At 42.5% G+C, this 15,632-nt stretch overlaps 1 protein-coding gene across 1 annotated transcript; it reads right to left on the bottom strand.

Moving 5' to 3' along the window:
- Positions 1–4,428: 4,428 nt before the first annotated feature.
- FOS (Fos proto-oncogene, AP-1 transcription factor subunit) lies at positions 4,429–8,558 on the bottom strand. Its single transcript, XM_072623396.1, has 4 exons — positions 7,781–8,558; positions 6,677–6,922; positions 6,054–6,161; positions 4,429–5,919 (listed from the first exon to the last, which is right to left on the bottom strand). The coding sequence occupies exons 1-4, from the start codon at positions 7,919–7,921 to the stop codon at positions 5,278–5,280; spliced, it is 1,137 nt and encodes a 378-aa protein (XP_072479497.1). The 5' UTR covers positions 7,922–8,558; the 3' UTR covers positions 4,429–5,277.
- Between the last annotated feature and the right edge of the window lie 7,074 nt (positions 8,559–15,632).

Genomic DNA, 15,632 nt, shown 5'->3' with positions numbered 1-15,632 from the left:
TTAGACTTTTAGTTAATCTGTATTTAGGAGAAATTGCATACACTACTGGAAGATTGGGTTCCAGTTTCATTTTGGGATGGTAGTGTTTTGTTCTGTCTGAGAAACTTTAGTGTTCTAAAGCTTCTCCATTTGTAAAATAGAGGAGTTGGGCTAAATGGTCCCTTCCAATTTTAAAACCCTATGAGCCTAGTCTTGGTTCAGGATAATTATCTGAACGTTTTTATTCAGTGCTCAATTGCTCCTGTATCTGCACTCCAATAAATAAAAGATAACATAATGGACAACTCTGAGCATTTTCTAATTTTCCTTCGATTGGAATTGAATGAATGAAAGTTATTGTTAAATCTTAATGACTGCTTTTAGCACAATATCATTATCAAATGTTTCTTTTTTCAATAAATGTCGAGAGTAAAGAAAAGTGAAATGAGTATTCAGAACCTATCTAAACATAATCCATAATGAACTGTAAGTCCAAGGAGGCATAATTTTTCATTTATTTGAGCACTTTCTCCTTCTAAAATATTCTTGAAATATAACATAAGGGACATACAGTTTACTGCTGCATTCTGGAGAAAGTCATGGACCTGGGAGGGGGTGGGAGAAGCACATCAGCTATTCTTAAGAATCTGAGCTAAAAAGTAAGATATCTATGATTGCAATCAAATGGGCACTTGGTTGGTTGATTAAGTGGTTGGTTGGTTGTCCTTAATGCTCAAAGAGAACCAAAGTGACAACTCTGTTGTAGGTCAAGGTACAGTGAGTCCAACTGGCTGATCAGACCAACAAGAGCTAGGAGTCCTTCCATGACTCCCACAAGTTAGCTCAGTTTCTACTTCAAAATTCTCACGGTATTTTGTATTTCTCATACTGCTTGTCCCATTACATTCTATATTATATTTGTGCCTATTCATCTCCTCTGAAAGAGAGAGTATACTCCTAGAGAACAGATAGTGACTTATTAACTTCACATTTTCCTCATAAGGTACCCAGCAGTGCACTTGTTTGTTGTATACTAAGGGGCCTAAGGCAGTTAGGTGGTGAAGAGGATAGAGTACAGGCCCTGGAGTCAGGAAGACCTGAGTTCAAGTACAGCTTCAGACACTTATTAGCTGCATGATCCTGGGCAAGTCACTTACCCCTGTTTGCTTCCAACTGTAAAATGAGCAGGAGAAGAAAATGGCAGACCAATCCAGTATCTTTGCCAACCAACAACAACAATAAAGGGTCTTGGATTTTAGAGTTGAAAGAGGTTTTAAGAAATTATCTGATCTGAATTTCTGCCTTTACAGAGGAAGGAAATGAGACTCAGAGGGATAGTGGAAAGAATACTGGATTTGGAGTAGGGAATGTAAGATCAAATTCTACTTCTGCTGGGTGATCTTGGGCAAGTCACTTGTTCAAGTCTGGACCTCAGTTTCTTTATCTGAAAAAAATGTCTGTGGTTCCTTCCAGCTCTAAATTTGTATGTTACTTAACTATACAAAGAAAATCCATAAGAAAAACTCTGTTTAATTAAATGAGTACCCTGAAAGCTAAAACCAATTTCCTTGATTGCTGAGACCTTTCATGTCCAAATAGGAGGGGGAGAAAGTATAGTGAAGACAGCATTCTTAGTGGAACTGTTGTTATAAATGAACCCTCCTAGTTTTGCTGAGCATGAAGACCAGTAAAAAAACAATGATTTAAATTTTTAAATAACCACAAAAGTCGAGGAACTGAAGCTGAAGCTCTTTGTTTCACATGGACTTGAAAAGAAAGTCAGAGAATGCAATCCGTGACTCTCAAGGAAGAGGCCATCATATCACGCCTCCTTTATTTGTGGTTTGCATGTGTGAGATCAAGTACACAGGGTTTGATTAACTTGCCACATTTGATGATGGTGACAAAGGTCAAGTTCCTCCTTGAGATTATAACCCTCCAGTGCTAAAGCTTATTTAGAGGCCAGCTGACTTGTTCCCTATTAAGCAGTTACATAAAACTTTGCACAACTAAAAGACCCTTCAAATACTCCATCACTGTCTAAAGGTGGACTCTTGGATTCTCAGGAGAGCACAGACTCTGGAAGATCCTAGCAAGCTGGAAAAACTTTGAACCAGTCTGGGGGATGGACTCTGGTATCTGAGAACCAGCTTAGCTAATTCAATCCCAGAAGGATGGCCACCAAGTAGTGAATTTTTTTGGCTACAGCAGCTTCATGAATCTTCCTACTAAGTACTCCTACTGAGATGCCTAGCTAGTACAGTAGATTCAGCACTGGGCCTGAGATCAGGAAAACTTGAATTCAAATCCAACCTCAGATATTTAAAAACTGTAAAACCCTGGGAAAATTAACCTCTGCCTGCCTTAGTTTCCTCATCTGTAAGTTGAAGATCATAATAGCAACTGTCCCACAGGGTTTTTTTGAGGACCAAATAAGATAATATTTGTAAAGTAGTTAGTGTAGTGCCTGGCACTTAATAAATGCTTATTTTCCTTCCTTATTTCTCTAGGAATTTCAGGCTGCATCAATTTTGAGAGTGCTAGCACAGAAGAAATCATAGATCTTTTGATACATATATTTATATTTGCTACATGCACAACCATTATTTTGTGTGTGTGTGACAAACTTTTGGATTCTCAGATGTGGCTTTTCTTTCTCTTTTACTACAAAGTAAATTTCAACAACCTTTAATAGTCTGTAACCAACTTATTATAATAGCTGTGGTCCCAGAAGTATTGCTTTCTTTCAAAAGTAGAGAAAGACTGAGTGTTTACTATACGCCAAGACTGCTACATCCTGGGAATAAGAATATAAAAGAATAATAATAGCTAGCATTTATGTAGCACTTTAAGGTTTACAAAGCACTTTACAAATATTATCTCATTCACAAAACCAAAGACAGTACCTGCATTCAGGGGGAAACAACATATATATGGGAATGGTGGCCAGCTAATTCAAGTTTGGAAAGTTACAGGGATGGTAAGTGAGCCATAGTATAGAAAACTGAAATTTCCTTTCCAGTAGTAATAGCATTCTGAATTTGATTCCAGAACTGAATGTGTTGGGGGGCTGGAATATGCACGATACACATATGGAGCCAAGGTAGCTCATGAGAAGATGGGCAGGAGGTAAAAAGTGGAGCATGCCTACAGCTTAATATATTGGTTGCTCCATGTGAGGGACTCATCCAGGGGTCCAAGGACAGGAGTTGCACACCTCAAAAGATTTAAGTCTTCTAGAGAAGTCATGGTACCTGGTTCCAGGAGATATAGTGGGTGGCATGAATTTTCTTGTACCTCAAATTCTTCATCTTTTAAAGTGAAGATTAATGGTATCTACACCTACCCTATCTTGTAGGGATGTGGACATAAAGAATAAGGGTAGTTTGGGAAGAAAGTGGTATGTATATGTTATATAAATACAGTTTTAAGGTTTATTTTTGAGATTGCCAAGAGGAATCCTTTAAGATTAAAATGGCATCTTGTGGTTTTATGCTGTTAAAAAAGTTAGAAGCAGTATGGTAGGTAGGTGTAGTACTTAAGAGTTAGAAAGACTTGGGCTTGATGTTCACCTCAGACACAAGGTTATGTGTCCCCTGGGCATGACTCAACCATTCTGGGCCTCAGTCTTCTTGCTGGTAAAATGGAGGTATTGGACTCATTGACCTCTGAAGTCCTATCCAGCTGTAAATCTATGATTAGGTAGAGTGCGTGTGTGCGTGCGCATGCATGCGTGCGTGTGTGCGTGCAGGCATGTATGTGTATGAGAGAGAGCATGTTCAAGGAATGTATGATCAGAAAAGGAGAACTACCAGTCATGTGGCTACAATAAACAATTAGATCCAAAGTACTCCATTGGCACCCATGGAATGTGAAAAAGTCAAAAGGTAAACTTTCAACCATTGGGTGGATCTTCAAAATGGACAAGATAAGAGCAGGATGAGGGATAGAGACATCATAGCACAAGAAAAGAAATACTAGATTTAATCAGAAAACCTGGGATTGAATCCACTCTACTACTTATTAACTAACTTGTCTCCTTGGGTCTAAGTTTAAGTTTACTAGGTCTCATTTTCTTTCTTTGTTAAAAAAGAGGGAGTAAAACAAGATGATCGCTAAGGTCCCTTTCAGGTCCAAATCTATGCTAAGGCATAAATGGATTGAAATCTGCACTGATATACCCGTCATGGTGTGTTCACAGCTCATGAGACAGAACTAGAAGAAAGAACCCATCCCAGCAATAACCATGGAGCTTTCTTAAGTACACAAAGAACCTTTACAAATATGTAAGCTCATATTTCCAAAAACAAAGTTAATTCTGGGAAGACTTTCAATCTCAATAACGAATTTTTCTTTCTTTGATATCAGACAGAAGGCTATGTCCCTTCCTTTGGTAATATGTCACATATCAAAGTTTCACCAGACTCGTAGAAAGAGAACTTCACAACATTTGTCGCATTCAACTTAAATGCTTTTATTGACAATGTCTTTGAACAATAAGCAAACAATGCTTAAAATTTCATTCAAATTCACTTTCCACATGTCAAAAGACCTCAAGGTAGAAAAAAATAAAATAAAAATATAAATATCTGATAATCCATCTTAATAAATAAATTAAAAACACAATAAAAACGTTTTCATGGAAAACTGTTAATGTCAGAACATTCAGACCACCTTAACAATGCATGATCAGTAACATTTATGATGAACATTGATGTAGAAGAAAACTACAGTACATGGATATAGCTATTTATTTCTATCTACTAGAAAATAAAGTCATATCTTTTCTTAGTTAACATTGGTCATTCTAATCATCAAAACACACTATTGCCAGGAACACAGTAGTTATTGTTAAAATCAGCTGCACTAGATACAATTTGGAAATATCCAGCACCGGGTTAATTCCAATAATGAACCCAATAGATTAGTTAATGCTATGAGAAGACTAAGGAGAAAGAGAAAGAGACACAGACCCAGGCCTGGCTCAACATGCTACTAGCTACCAGCTCTCAGATGTGTCACTGGGAACAATACACACTCCATGCGTTTTGCTACATCTCTGGAAGAGGTAAGGACTCAAGTCCACACGTGGGATCATCCATGTCCTTAAGGGCCTGGTTTGATTCACGCACAGATAGTTGCCTTCCCAGGGTCTACAGAAACCATTGCGGGGAAGACACATTTCTCGTTTCTGTAATGTGATGCAAAAGCTCCAGCATGATGGTGGTGGTGGCGGCAGCAGAACCCATAGCTTGGGCTCTTGTCTGTGCCTTCAACCCTCACCCTCACTTCCTCTGCTCACAAAGCCAGCAGGGTTGGGGAGCTGAGTGAGTCAGAAGAGGGCTCATTGCTGCTGCTGCCTTTACGGTGAGCTGCTGCACAGCTGGGGAAGGAGTCAGCTTCTGGGTAGGTGAAGACAAAGGAAGACGTATAGGTGGTGCAGGTAGGCGTGCAGGTGACCACTGGGGTGCACAGTGGCTCTAGGTCAGCTGCTACTCCCATCCCCAGGGAACTGCTGTGCAGAGGTTCCCAGTCTGCTGCATAGAAGGAACCAGCCAGGTCCATGTCAGGCACTGAACGAGCAGCAGATTCTAAGCCACCAGGTCTGGAGGAAGCTGGAAAGAGGAAGTCATCAAAGGGCTCAGCCTTCAGCTCCAAACTGTTGATGTTCTTGACTGGCTCCACAGAGGGTTTGGGTTCAGTCTCCTGCAAGAGGGGCAAGGAGAAAGCTTCCTCTGATTCTGGGGTTGTAGCCTCAGTCAGGCCAACAGTAAGGTCAAGGGAGGCAGCTGTTATTTCTTCTGGGAAGCCCAAATCATCAGGAATCTTGCAGGCAGGTCGATGGGCTGCCAGGATGAATTCAAGCTTTTCCTTCTCCTTCAGCAGGTTGGCTATCTCAGTTTGCAAAGCAGATTTTTCATCTTCTAGTTGGTCTGTCTCCTGTAAACAATGGAACAAAGGAAAACATGAGACTTGGACAAGCTCAGCTAAGTCCCCGATGTCCCATGGCCGATAGGCAACTTTTCTCTTCAGCCCCCAAGATCCTAGAAGGAATGGCCCAAGTAGACACCTACCGCTTGGAGTGTGTCAGTCAGTTCCCTTCTTCTGTTACGACATTTGGCTGCAGCCATCTTGTTCCTTTCTCTCCTGATCCTTCTTTTCTCCTCTTCTTCTGGGGAAAGCTAGAAAAATAAGCAAATCCACATTCAGTGCTCAGTTACAGTTTTTACAGTAGCACCTCCATTCACTATCCCACCTGTTCCTCTGGCTGCCCCCCCACCCCTTTCCTAATAGTCTCTTGGGTGAGGCCTTTTCTAACCTGCACTTGCAGACTGGGTGTGACTTGAATGTAAAATAAGATCCTCAACCAGAGAACAAAGAAAACTCTAGCTTCTGTTACATCAGAGTCCTAGAGTCCTTCCCTTCTGAATGCCTCATACTTATTAATTTAAAAGTGTACAACCTATCTGAATCTGCCCATTACATTTCAAATTGTGCTAGGGGGAAAGTGATAGTGGTGGTATGCAAACTAAGAAAGTGTCAGTTGTCTCAAGTGCAGGTTTCTGTCTTAGAGTGAAGGCATTCAGAACCAGTCCTGTCAGTGTCAGGCGACAAGTTTCCATCAGCCAACTCAACCCATTAACCCACTACTATCCTTCTCCACTTGTCATGAAAGGTTACACAGAGATATATTCACCTGTTCAACTTTGCCCCTACGGCCAATGCTTTGCCCTCTGCCTCCTGCAGTCTTCATGATACCAGCCCTAGAGTAAACAGCAGCTGAAGGAGAAGAGACTCCATAAGGATGGACTCTGGTCTGGGATGGGGCTACAGAAGAGATGAGGGTGGGCTGGACCAGCCACTGCAGGTCTGGGCTTGTCGATATAGCCGTCACAGTTGGTATAAAGTTGGCACTGGAAACAGCCAGATCTGTGCAGAAATCCTAAAACAAAAAGAAGAAAAAAATTGACGTTGGTGGGATTCCAGGTTTCAGAAGTAGGTGAAGGTGAGGTGCATTTACTGCGACTGCAAAGAAAGAAACTATCTCCTCCAGGAACAGCTGTTGTATTCCTCTTATAAAATGTTCTATTTCCATTTGAAAGGGTCTCCTCATTTCCCTCGAAGTGTTTTGCAAACCACGCTCTTCTATCTGGGCAGTCACAGCTCCCGTTATCCCCTTAGCATCACTCACATGAAAGGAGGTTTGTTATAAATATCTCTGACGTCTGCACTGACGCAGGCTCCGCTCCGGAGTCTCCTCAATGAACTCGCTTTTTATCAATGAAACTGCCTTACACACCCCTCCCGCTTGCACCCTCCGCCCCCCCCACCCCCTTCCCGCTCCTTAGCTGCGGGGAGAAGTCTATCTGGGCAAAGGGAAAGCTGTTTTTCTGACGCCTTCCATCACCTAGGACTATGCTAGCCTTTTTCCGTGACACGTTTCCCCTTACGCTTATCAGACATCAGCGGCAAATAATGCGAGGAACGTGCTGGGAGGGCTGCTAGGAAGGAGAAAGCTGCTTTCTTCCCTCCCTCTTGGAGAGTGGCTCTAAAAGAAGAGGCAATTCCACTCTGGAGCCATGAAAGGGAAGCAGCATTCTCCTCTAAGGGTGCGCTCAGAACTCCTCATTCAAACCCGACTGCGAAAATTCACGGTATGGTCAGTACCTAAGAATAGCAGCAGCCTGGCGGCCACTCTGCAGGGAGGCAGTGCCCTTCCTCCTCCTCTGCCCCTACCCCAAACCCGATCAGAAGCAAACCCCCCAGAGCTGTGCGCCCCTCGCCTCGCGGAGTCTCTTACCTGTGAATTGACAGGAGAGCCCATGCTGGAGAAGGAGTCCGCTGGGGAGTGGTAATAAGAGAGGCTGTCCCCCGCCGGGGAAGCGCTGCTGCATCGGGAGGAAGATGCTTCGTACTCGGTGTTGAATCCTTGGTACATCATGTTGAGGTTTGTAAGAAGCCGGTGGAAGGGTGGTGGGGGCGGGGACAGATCGGAGCAGGCTGCTTTGCTTTGTATGAGCGCGATCCCCGCTCAGCTGCTCGGTCCCGTCCGCCGCGGCTTGCTGCAGATGCGGTTGGAGTACGAGAGCGAAGCTGCTCCTTTTATTTGAGTCCCAGCATTTCATGAATGAGCCTCACGTCATGGGTAGAGTCCATTCCTAGACGGGAGGGGTGACTCCTTACACTCCGGCCTGCTCCGTGGGGCTCTTCAAAGTGTCCTGTCGGTTTGAACCTCTTGTCTTTTTTTTCAAATTATCTTTAAATTAAGTAGAATTTTTATAATGGATTTTGGAAAGGAAGCAGGGACCCACATGAGATATCCCTGGAAAAAATCTCCCCTAAACTCAAAATTCAGCGTTCCTAGGCCTGGAAACCTGCTGACGCAGATGTCCTAATATGGGAAACATCCTGTGTAAAGGAGGAGGGACTGACGGGAATTGCTAGGAGGCTGTAGCCAAGTCGTTGAGGGGTAGGGTAGACCAGAAGGCTTTGGGGGGAGGGGTGTGGGGGGAAGGGAAGCAAAGTGATCAAACTTTATCACCTTTTATCACCTCTCTTTCAACCGACCTGTGGCCCTGTAACCCCAGTCATACGTGGTCTGGGAGACAGCTCAGGGACTTGTGGATGTTGACACAAGTGCAGAGACTTGGGTTTTAGAGATCTGTCCCTTGACCCGCACGCAAGCTTCGTCCCCAATTCTCTATTTGTTCTCCCAATTTTGCTCAGGACCTGGACTCAGCTTCCCTTGCTTGAAGCCACAGGGTGGTCTCCAAATGTGCACAAGATTGCCAGAAAATACAAAAACTTTTCGAAAGGACCTATGATGAGGGCAGGATTGTAAGAGAAAGGAGATTCCCCCACCCCCACCCCGCTCTAGTATAATTACAGCGTTTTGTTGTTAATAGATGAATTAATAAGAATTAATAGGTGTTTGTCGTGCAAACCACCACATAAAGAGGAATTTGCTACCTTCTAACTTGATCCAACCTGGCTCGGAAGACAGAGGGGTACAGGAGGAGTAAGGGGGTGGGGGATAGAGCTCAACTCCGGGTGGGCAAGGCAAAGCCAGATACTAGAGTGGGACGGTCCCTTCCTCTCCAAGAACACACTCGAAAAAAAGTTTATCTAGTTCACTTTAGGAAATTGAGTTCACAAAATGAGCAATCAATAGGTACTTCCAGTTTGGGGATGGGGAGCGTGGGTGGAATAGGGACTCTAGGCTAAGGAAGACGTTGAGCTCAGTGGGCTGGTTATTTCAAATGGTTCGGAAAAATACAAGAAACCCAGAAGTATCTCCGCAGTCCGGAAGACACGAAGTTTCTCTAGCGAGAAAGTCATCTGGAGCAAGCTGTCTGCTCGTGCCAAGACCCGTCTAAAACCCAGAGTACCAACAACCTCTCTGCTCCAAAAGCAGCCTCAGTTTACCACCCCTGATTTTTGCCTTGGAAACCGAGGCTCAGCTTGGCGACCTCTGAGCCACAAAAGAGCAGCGTTTGCTGCGGTGAAAAGCCAATGGGGAGGGTGTGTGGTTGGAGGGGAGGAGTGTCTCGGTACCCCCAATTCTACATAGGAAACAACCGCAGTATTGTTAGTTACAACGTAATCAGAAAACGCCCCTGGACTGTTCTGGGTGTAGTGGGGGATTGGGATGCATCACGCAGGTCCCCTGGCACGCGTTAGGTCACCGCCTGGATTGTGTAGGGCTGTGCCTGGAGTCTGACAGCCTATTTGCTTCCCAGTCCGTTTCACCCAGAAGCCAAAAAGATCCCGGCTATAGATAGTAACAGGGGAGCCGCTGTTTACAGCAACAAACAGGAGCCTGCCCAGTTCAAGTATCCAAGCGACCGCTGCAGGGAGCAGCAGCCCAGGCGCTAGGGAGAACGTAGTGCCAGATCCCTTCTGGGAAGGAGGATGGGATCTGTTGGGGCTGTGGCTGTTTCCCGAGGTTTGAGATCATTTGCTAAGTTCAGTGACTGATGAATTTTGTTGTTTTGGGGGCTTTTTTTGTTGCTGCGGCGGCTGTTGCTGCCGCCGCCGCCGCCGCAGCTGCTGTGCGGTAACCTCCATTCTTAGAGATCTGAACCAAAAGGGAGGGGAGGGGGAGAAAAGAGAGAGGGAAAAGAGAAAGGAGGAGATTCGTGGAACTGGGCCATGTGCTATTTTTGTGATACTCTGTCAGAGCAAAGGTGAAAACAGAATTTCATCATTTTATGTCACTGTTTGGCTTATGTTACTGAAGCTTTAAACTCGGGAATCGTCACTCCCCATCCCCTTGTTCCTTCTTAAAAAAAAAAACAAAAAACTGTTAGAGCAGCTCTGAATCCTAAAAAGATCTTGCTCTGTTCTCTAATCCTATCTTCTCGACTTTTCTGCATTTTACTGCCCTTGGTCTTTAAAAAGGTAAGTATTATGAAAGCAGATGTACCTATGATAAAAAGCAGTACTCTTTCCCTTCATCCTTCACTCCCTTTCTTTATCGGATCTGGAAAAATTAGGTCAATGTTCCAAATTCCTTGAATCTGACCTCCCTTTTGATTTCTAGCTTGGTCTTACAGCTAGCTAAGAGAAAATATGTAATATTTTCATTCAGTTCCCTTCAAGGCCTCCAGAATCAATACTGGTGAATAACTGTGTCAAGATTTCCTCTCAAGAATTTATGTTCGCTTTCCCCTTTTGCCTCATTTTTAAAACAGATAGTGAAAAATGAGTCCTTAGATGCTCTCATGTCTATTCTCTCTAGAACTCCATCATATAATCATCAGAGTTGAAAGAGACCTGAAAAGGTCATCAAATCCATCCCTCTGCTTCCAACTAGAAAAACCTCTAGCCAGAAGAGAACTATCTTTTGGAATTTAAAAAAAAAAATGTTACTGATAGCCTTAGTTTTGAAATCAGCTTCATTTCCAAATATGTCTTTCCCTACTCCCCTTTTCCCGCAAGCTACACCCTTTAACCAAAAAAAAAGAGAGAGAGAGAGAGAAAGAAGGAGAAAAGCAAGAACTCTCAGTAACTTTTCCTTCCATAGAGAGAATCTGTCACTTTTCAGAACCTGATACTTCATCTCCAAAAAAAATAGTTCTCACCATTGCTGCCAAGATTTTCTGGACACAGAGTAGTCCCAGCTAAGTAGTAACCACAGACTCATCTATTTGTTTAATCTTGACTTCTTGTTACCAAGGGCAGGGTTTCCATCAGAAATCTCGTCTGATTTGGGGTTAGAAATTCCTTGTGGTTCCCTGTCTGGTTTCCAAACTGTGCCTTGTCAACATTAGCATTAGAGGTTCTTCTATCAACCTGCCAAGGGCTTTCTGTTTTGAAGGCCTCTCAGTGTTCTCAACCCCAAGATTCTTTTGGCCATCTATGCAAATGGAGAGAAGAAGGGAAAAGACATTGGAACATAACTCAACCCAGGGGGCAAGTGTTCCTCTCACCTGGCTGCATTCCTGTTTTTAAACCTTTGCAACTTTGAAGGACTTGCCAGAGATTATTTTTTGTTGGAATAGCTTAGGATCACTTCCATACCATAACAAGGCATCAGAGTAAGACTTTAGTGAAGGTAGCGGAGGATTATCTATTAAAAATGAAAATTCATTTTTATTATAGAGTCACATTTATGTATCATGTGATGAGAATATAGTTTTACCCTCAAGCTTAGGCTCTTAGAGGATGACAGTAAAGTATCTGGCACTTTTCTGGGTACAAAAACATCTTGGCCACATGACTTAAAAAAATAACAATGATACCTAAAATTTACAAAGCAGTTGCCTTGCATTATCACATCTTATCCTCACAACAACACAATGACAGTGGCACAAGTATTATTGCCCACATTGTACAGATGAAGAAATTGAGGCAGAGAGTATTTAGGTGTCTGCCAAGGTGTCTCAGTCAGGATTTTATTTTATTTTATCTGTGAGACTGGGTTTCCTTATCTCTCCAAGGCTGGAAATGTACCAGCCTCTCATGACTTGATACCAATGTTGCCTAGCTTGGAAGCTTTAACTTCTTCAGTTTTTCTGACCTGAGCTGGTTCACCCATCCATAGGCAGACTGGCATTCCCAAGGGTTCACTATGTTTAGCACAAACTTAGTAAGGACACCTGATTATCTTTAATCCTTTGCAGCTCAGAATTCTTAAACTCAAGCAATCTACCATGAGGCAAGATTTCAAGCAGGGTCTTCCAGATACCAAGATCCATACTCTATTCATTTATCACTGTGTTCCTTCAGCATTTGGAGGTTGAAGTCTTCATCTTTTCTGTAACTCAATGGAAAACTTACTTGCTTTTACTTATTGGTCCTTTCCTAAGTATATATTTCCCTCTTGTTTCTAAACCTCTGTGGTATTTGAATTAAAGTTATCAAACTGTTGGTTCAAAAGGCTTTCTTGAGGGATAGGAAATGTTAAGTGAAGTCAGTGAGTATTTTTTAGCTTAGTGTTGCTACAGTAAGTGAAAGGCTGCTATCCTCACCTCCTACGTAAATGTCTCTGCGCACAGTCTGCACACAACATGCAGAAGTATTTATTTATTTAGGGAAGTGTGGTCTGGTGGTAAAGGGCTGTGGTCTGAGCACGAGACCTTCAGTCAGAAAGCCTCCTTCTGCGACCTTGGGAGAGTTACTTCTCACCAAGTCAAATGGCTTCTCATCTTCACATCTCCAGTTTGTGAAATGGTAACAGTGATGATAATCCTGTCTGGGTTGCCCAAATAAATAATGTCCAACTCTTCATGACGCCATTTGGGATTTTCTTGGCAAAGATACTGGAGTGATTTGCCATTTCCTTCCAACCATTTTACAGATAAGGAAACTGAGACAAACGGGGTTAAGTGACTTGCCCAGTAAATGTCTGAGGCTAGACTTGAACTCAGGAAGTAGAGTTTTCCTGACTTCAGGCCTAGCCATCTATCTACTGACCAAAACAGTTCATGCCCTCAGGAAGCCCACCCTCCAAGAGTAAAACAACATAGAAACATCAATGTGTAAACAGTGACCAACAAACATTTATTAATCACCTATCATATGCCAGCCATTGTGTTAAGTGAAATGGATACAATCTAATGGATATACAGGATATGTTGAAGTGTACATTGTATAAAGTACACTTTGTAGATATAGCGTAAAGTAAATAAAGTATGAATTATAGATAACCTCTAGGGAAGGAAATAAAATGAATGGTAGCATTAATATAGCATTCTGAAAACCTTTCTGAGGAAAAAGAAGCCAAAAAGAGCACTGGATCTGCAGTAAGAAGACCTAATGCATTCAAATCCCAGCTTTGTCACTTGAGAGCTGTGTGATCCAGGACAAGGCAGGTAACCTCTCTGGACCTCTGTTTCCTTATCTGTGAAAAGAGGGAATTGGACCAGATGACATCTAAAGTTTCTTCCAGCTCTAAATAAATAGTTCTTGTCATTCAAAGGTATGCAAGGCTGTGTGTGTGTGTGTGTGTGTGTGTGTGTGTGTGTGTGTGTCTCTTACATAGCTGGAAACTTCAAAATGTAAAGTAAGCACAAGAAGTTTGGGCTACTTCTTGCTAGTTTGGCCCATAATGAATAGAAAATCTCCAGTAGTGAAGGAGGGAGGATAAAGCAAATGCCTATTAATGAGCCAAATGAGGAAGATCGTCAGCCCCATCTATGAAAGCCACATTGTCTTTCTCGAAATGACTATTTGTTACCACACTATAACTTATCCAGGCCAAATGCCTAGAGATGGCAACCAGAATTAGCTGTAACCAGTTCTTGCCTTCCACACATGCACCAGGACAATGGAGGTCATAGGGGCAAAGTTACTCATCTGGTGGCTCAGAGGGAGAACACAAGGATAGTCCATGCCTTAAAATACTTTCTGCATAGAATTCCCTCCCCCTCAAATTAATTAAGGCTGAGGATTTGGCCACTTTGGGCACAAATGTGTTTTCATTCTGAAACGCTCTTGGCATCAGGACAAGAGATGATGATTCAATTGGATTTTTCTTCTGCTTGTGTAGTCCTTTTAATGAAGCTTTCTATGGCCCTTGGAATATACTCCAGCTGGCTCCAAAGATGCCAGGGTGCTGTTTCTGTTGCTAAGATCTATAAATTTCACACTGGGTGTCATAGAATCTTGCAACGTAACTGGCAGGATTGAACAAGAATCTTGTCAGTCAAGCCTAACCTTGCTGACCCATATTTCATATTATGATGAGAACAGTAATGAACAGGTAGCCTGCTGACAATGGCCTATCCTGGGATGACGTTTTGTGACTCTGGTGGATTTTTCTATCAGAATTAAAAAAGAGTTTTACCCACGTCACTAAACCTAGAAGCTAGCAACACACCCTTCCTAGGATACCACAACTTTGGAGCTCTTTGACAGAGTGAAAATCCTTTCACAATTATTCTGGGCAGGGCAGGGCCTGGATCATGGTTGGTCACATTACATACTCTAGGCTGGTAGATGTCTCAAGCATAATTTACACTGACTGTTTATGTTATATAAAAATTTTTTTTAAATAATGAATGAAATTACATTGCTTTTTTTTTCTAACGCAGAAAAATCCCTACCAAAAGCATAGTGGCATCCCAGTCATCAGAGACATGAAAGATGTTCTGTTTGGTTCCAATTCATATGGAGCCTTGATGAGTCTATTTATGGGTGTATATAATAGAGGGGCTCTTTCTCTCCAGGTATCCTATGACTGTTTCCTACAGATTTACTACATGGTAATTGGCTGTTGGACCAGAATGGAATATGCATACTAAAGCAGGTTCAAGTGAACAATTTTTAGTTCTCACTCCTAGAAGTTTCTGAATGAGGAAGATTTCTACATATTGCTACTAGGGATAGGTACAAATTGTTCTGTCTTCTGCTCAGATGGCATATGTCCATAGTGCTCTTTTTTTTAATCTTTTGTGTTTATCCTTTCTTGATCCTAGGTAAATGACTTTCTTGAAATGAAAGCATCCAACTGACCAGTAAGATCAGGAGATACAGTAAAGTTAGCCAAGGTCCCACCAGTTTCAGAATCCAAGTAGCTGAGTCCAATAAGAAGGAACCAGTAGAGCCTTGAGGAGCAATCTGTTTGATTCAGTCCAGCAGTGAATCTACCCAGTTGAGAAAAGGAACAACATATCCATCGGTTACACCATACTCAGAAGTGAACTTAATGAGAACTCTTAAAAAGGAAGCAAAGACTCCCAAGCCAGGAAGTATGCATGCACACACCCAGGTTTGGGTGACCAGGAAGATTTTCTTTCAACCACTTTGAATCTGAGTTCACTCTCCTCAGGGACTGAGTATGTGCAGAAGGGAGAATGTATTTCCAGAGTCAAAGAAGGGATGTCTTCTGTCTTTTATGATAATTTCTCAGTTATCATTTAGTTTTAGCAAAACTAGTTGATACCAATTGGCTAATTGATATTGGAGGGACAATTCTATATGGAGGATCATGAGTGATAGTCCCTCGGGATTACTCCTAGAACCTTGGGGAAAGGAGAGTCAACTACCTTCTGAGGATGCCATTGCAGTGTGATTATAGGTTTGGAGGAATAACCCTAGAGGGGGTGCTATAATAGAATAAAAAAATCACAGATGTACAGTTGTCTAATCCAACATTCTCATTTATAAATGAGAAAACTGAGGCCCAGTGAGGTCAAGAGATTTGCCCA

Source organism: Notamacropus eugenii, chromosome 7 (assembly GCF_028372415.1).
Source record: "Notamacropus eugenii isolate mMacEug1 chromosome 7, mMacEug1.pri_v2, whole genome shotgun sequence".
In the NCBI taxonomy this organism is placed as follows: domain Eukaryota; kingdom Metazoa; phylum Chordata; class Mammalia; order Diprotodontia; family Macropodidae; genus Notamacropus; species Notamacropus eugenii.
Note: the sequence above shows the minus strand (reverse complement) of the source record. Positions and strands in the feature narration are given on the sequence as shown.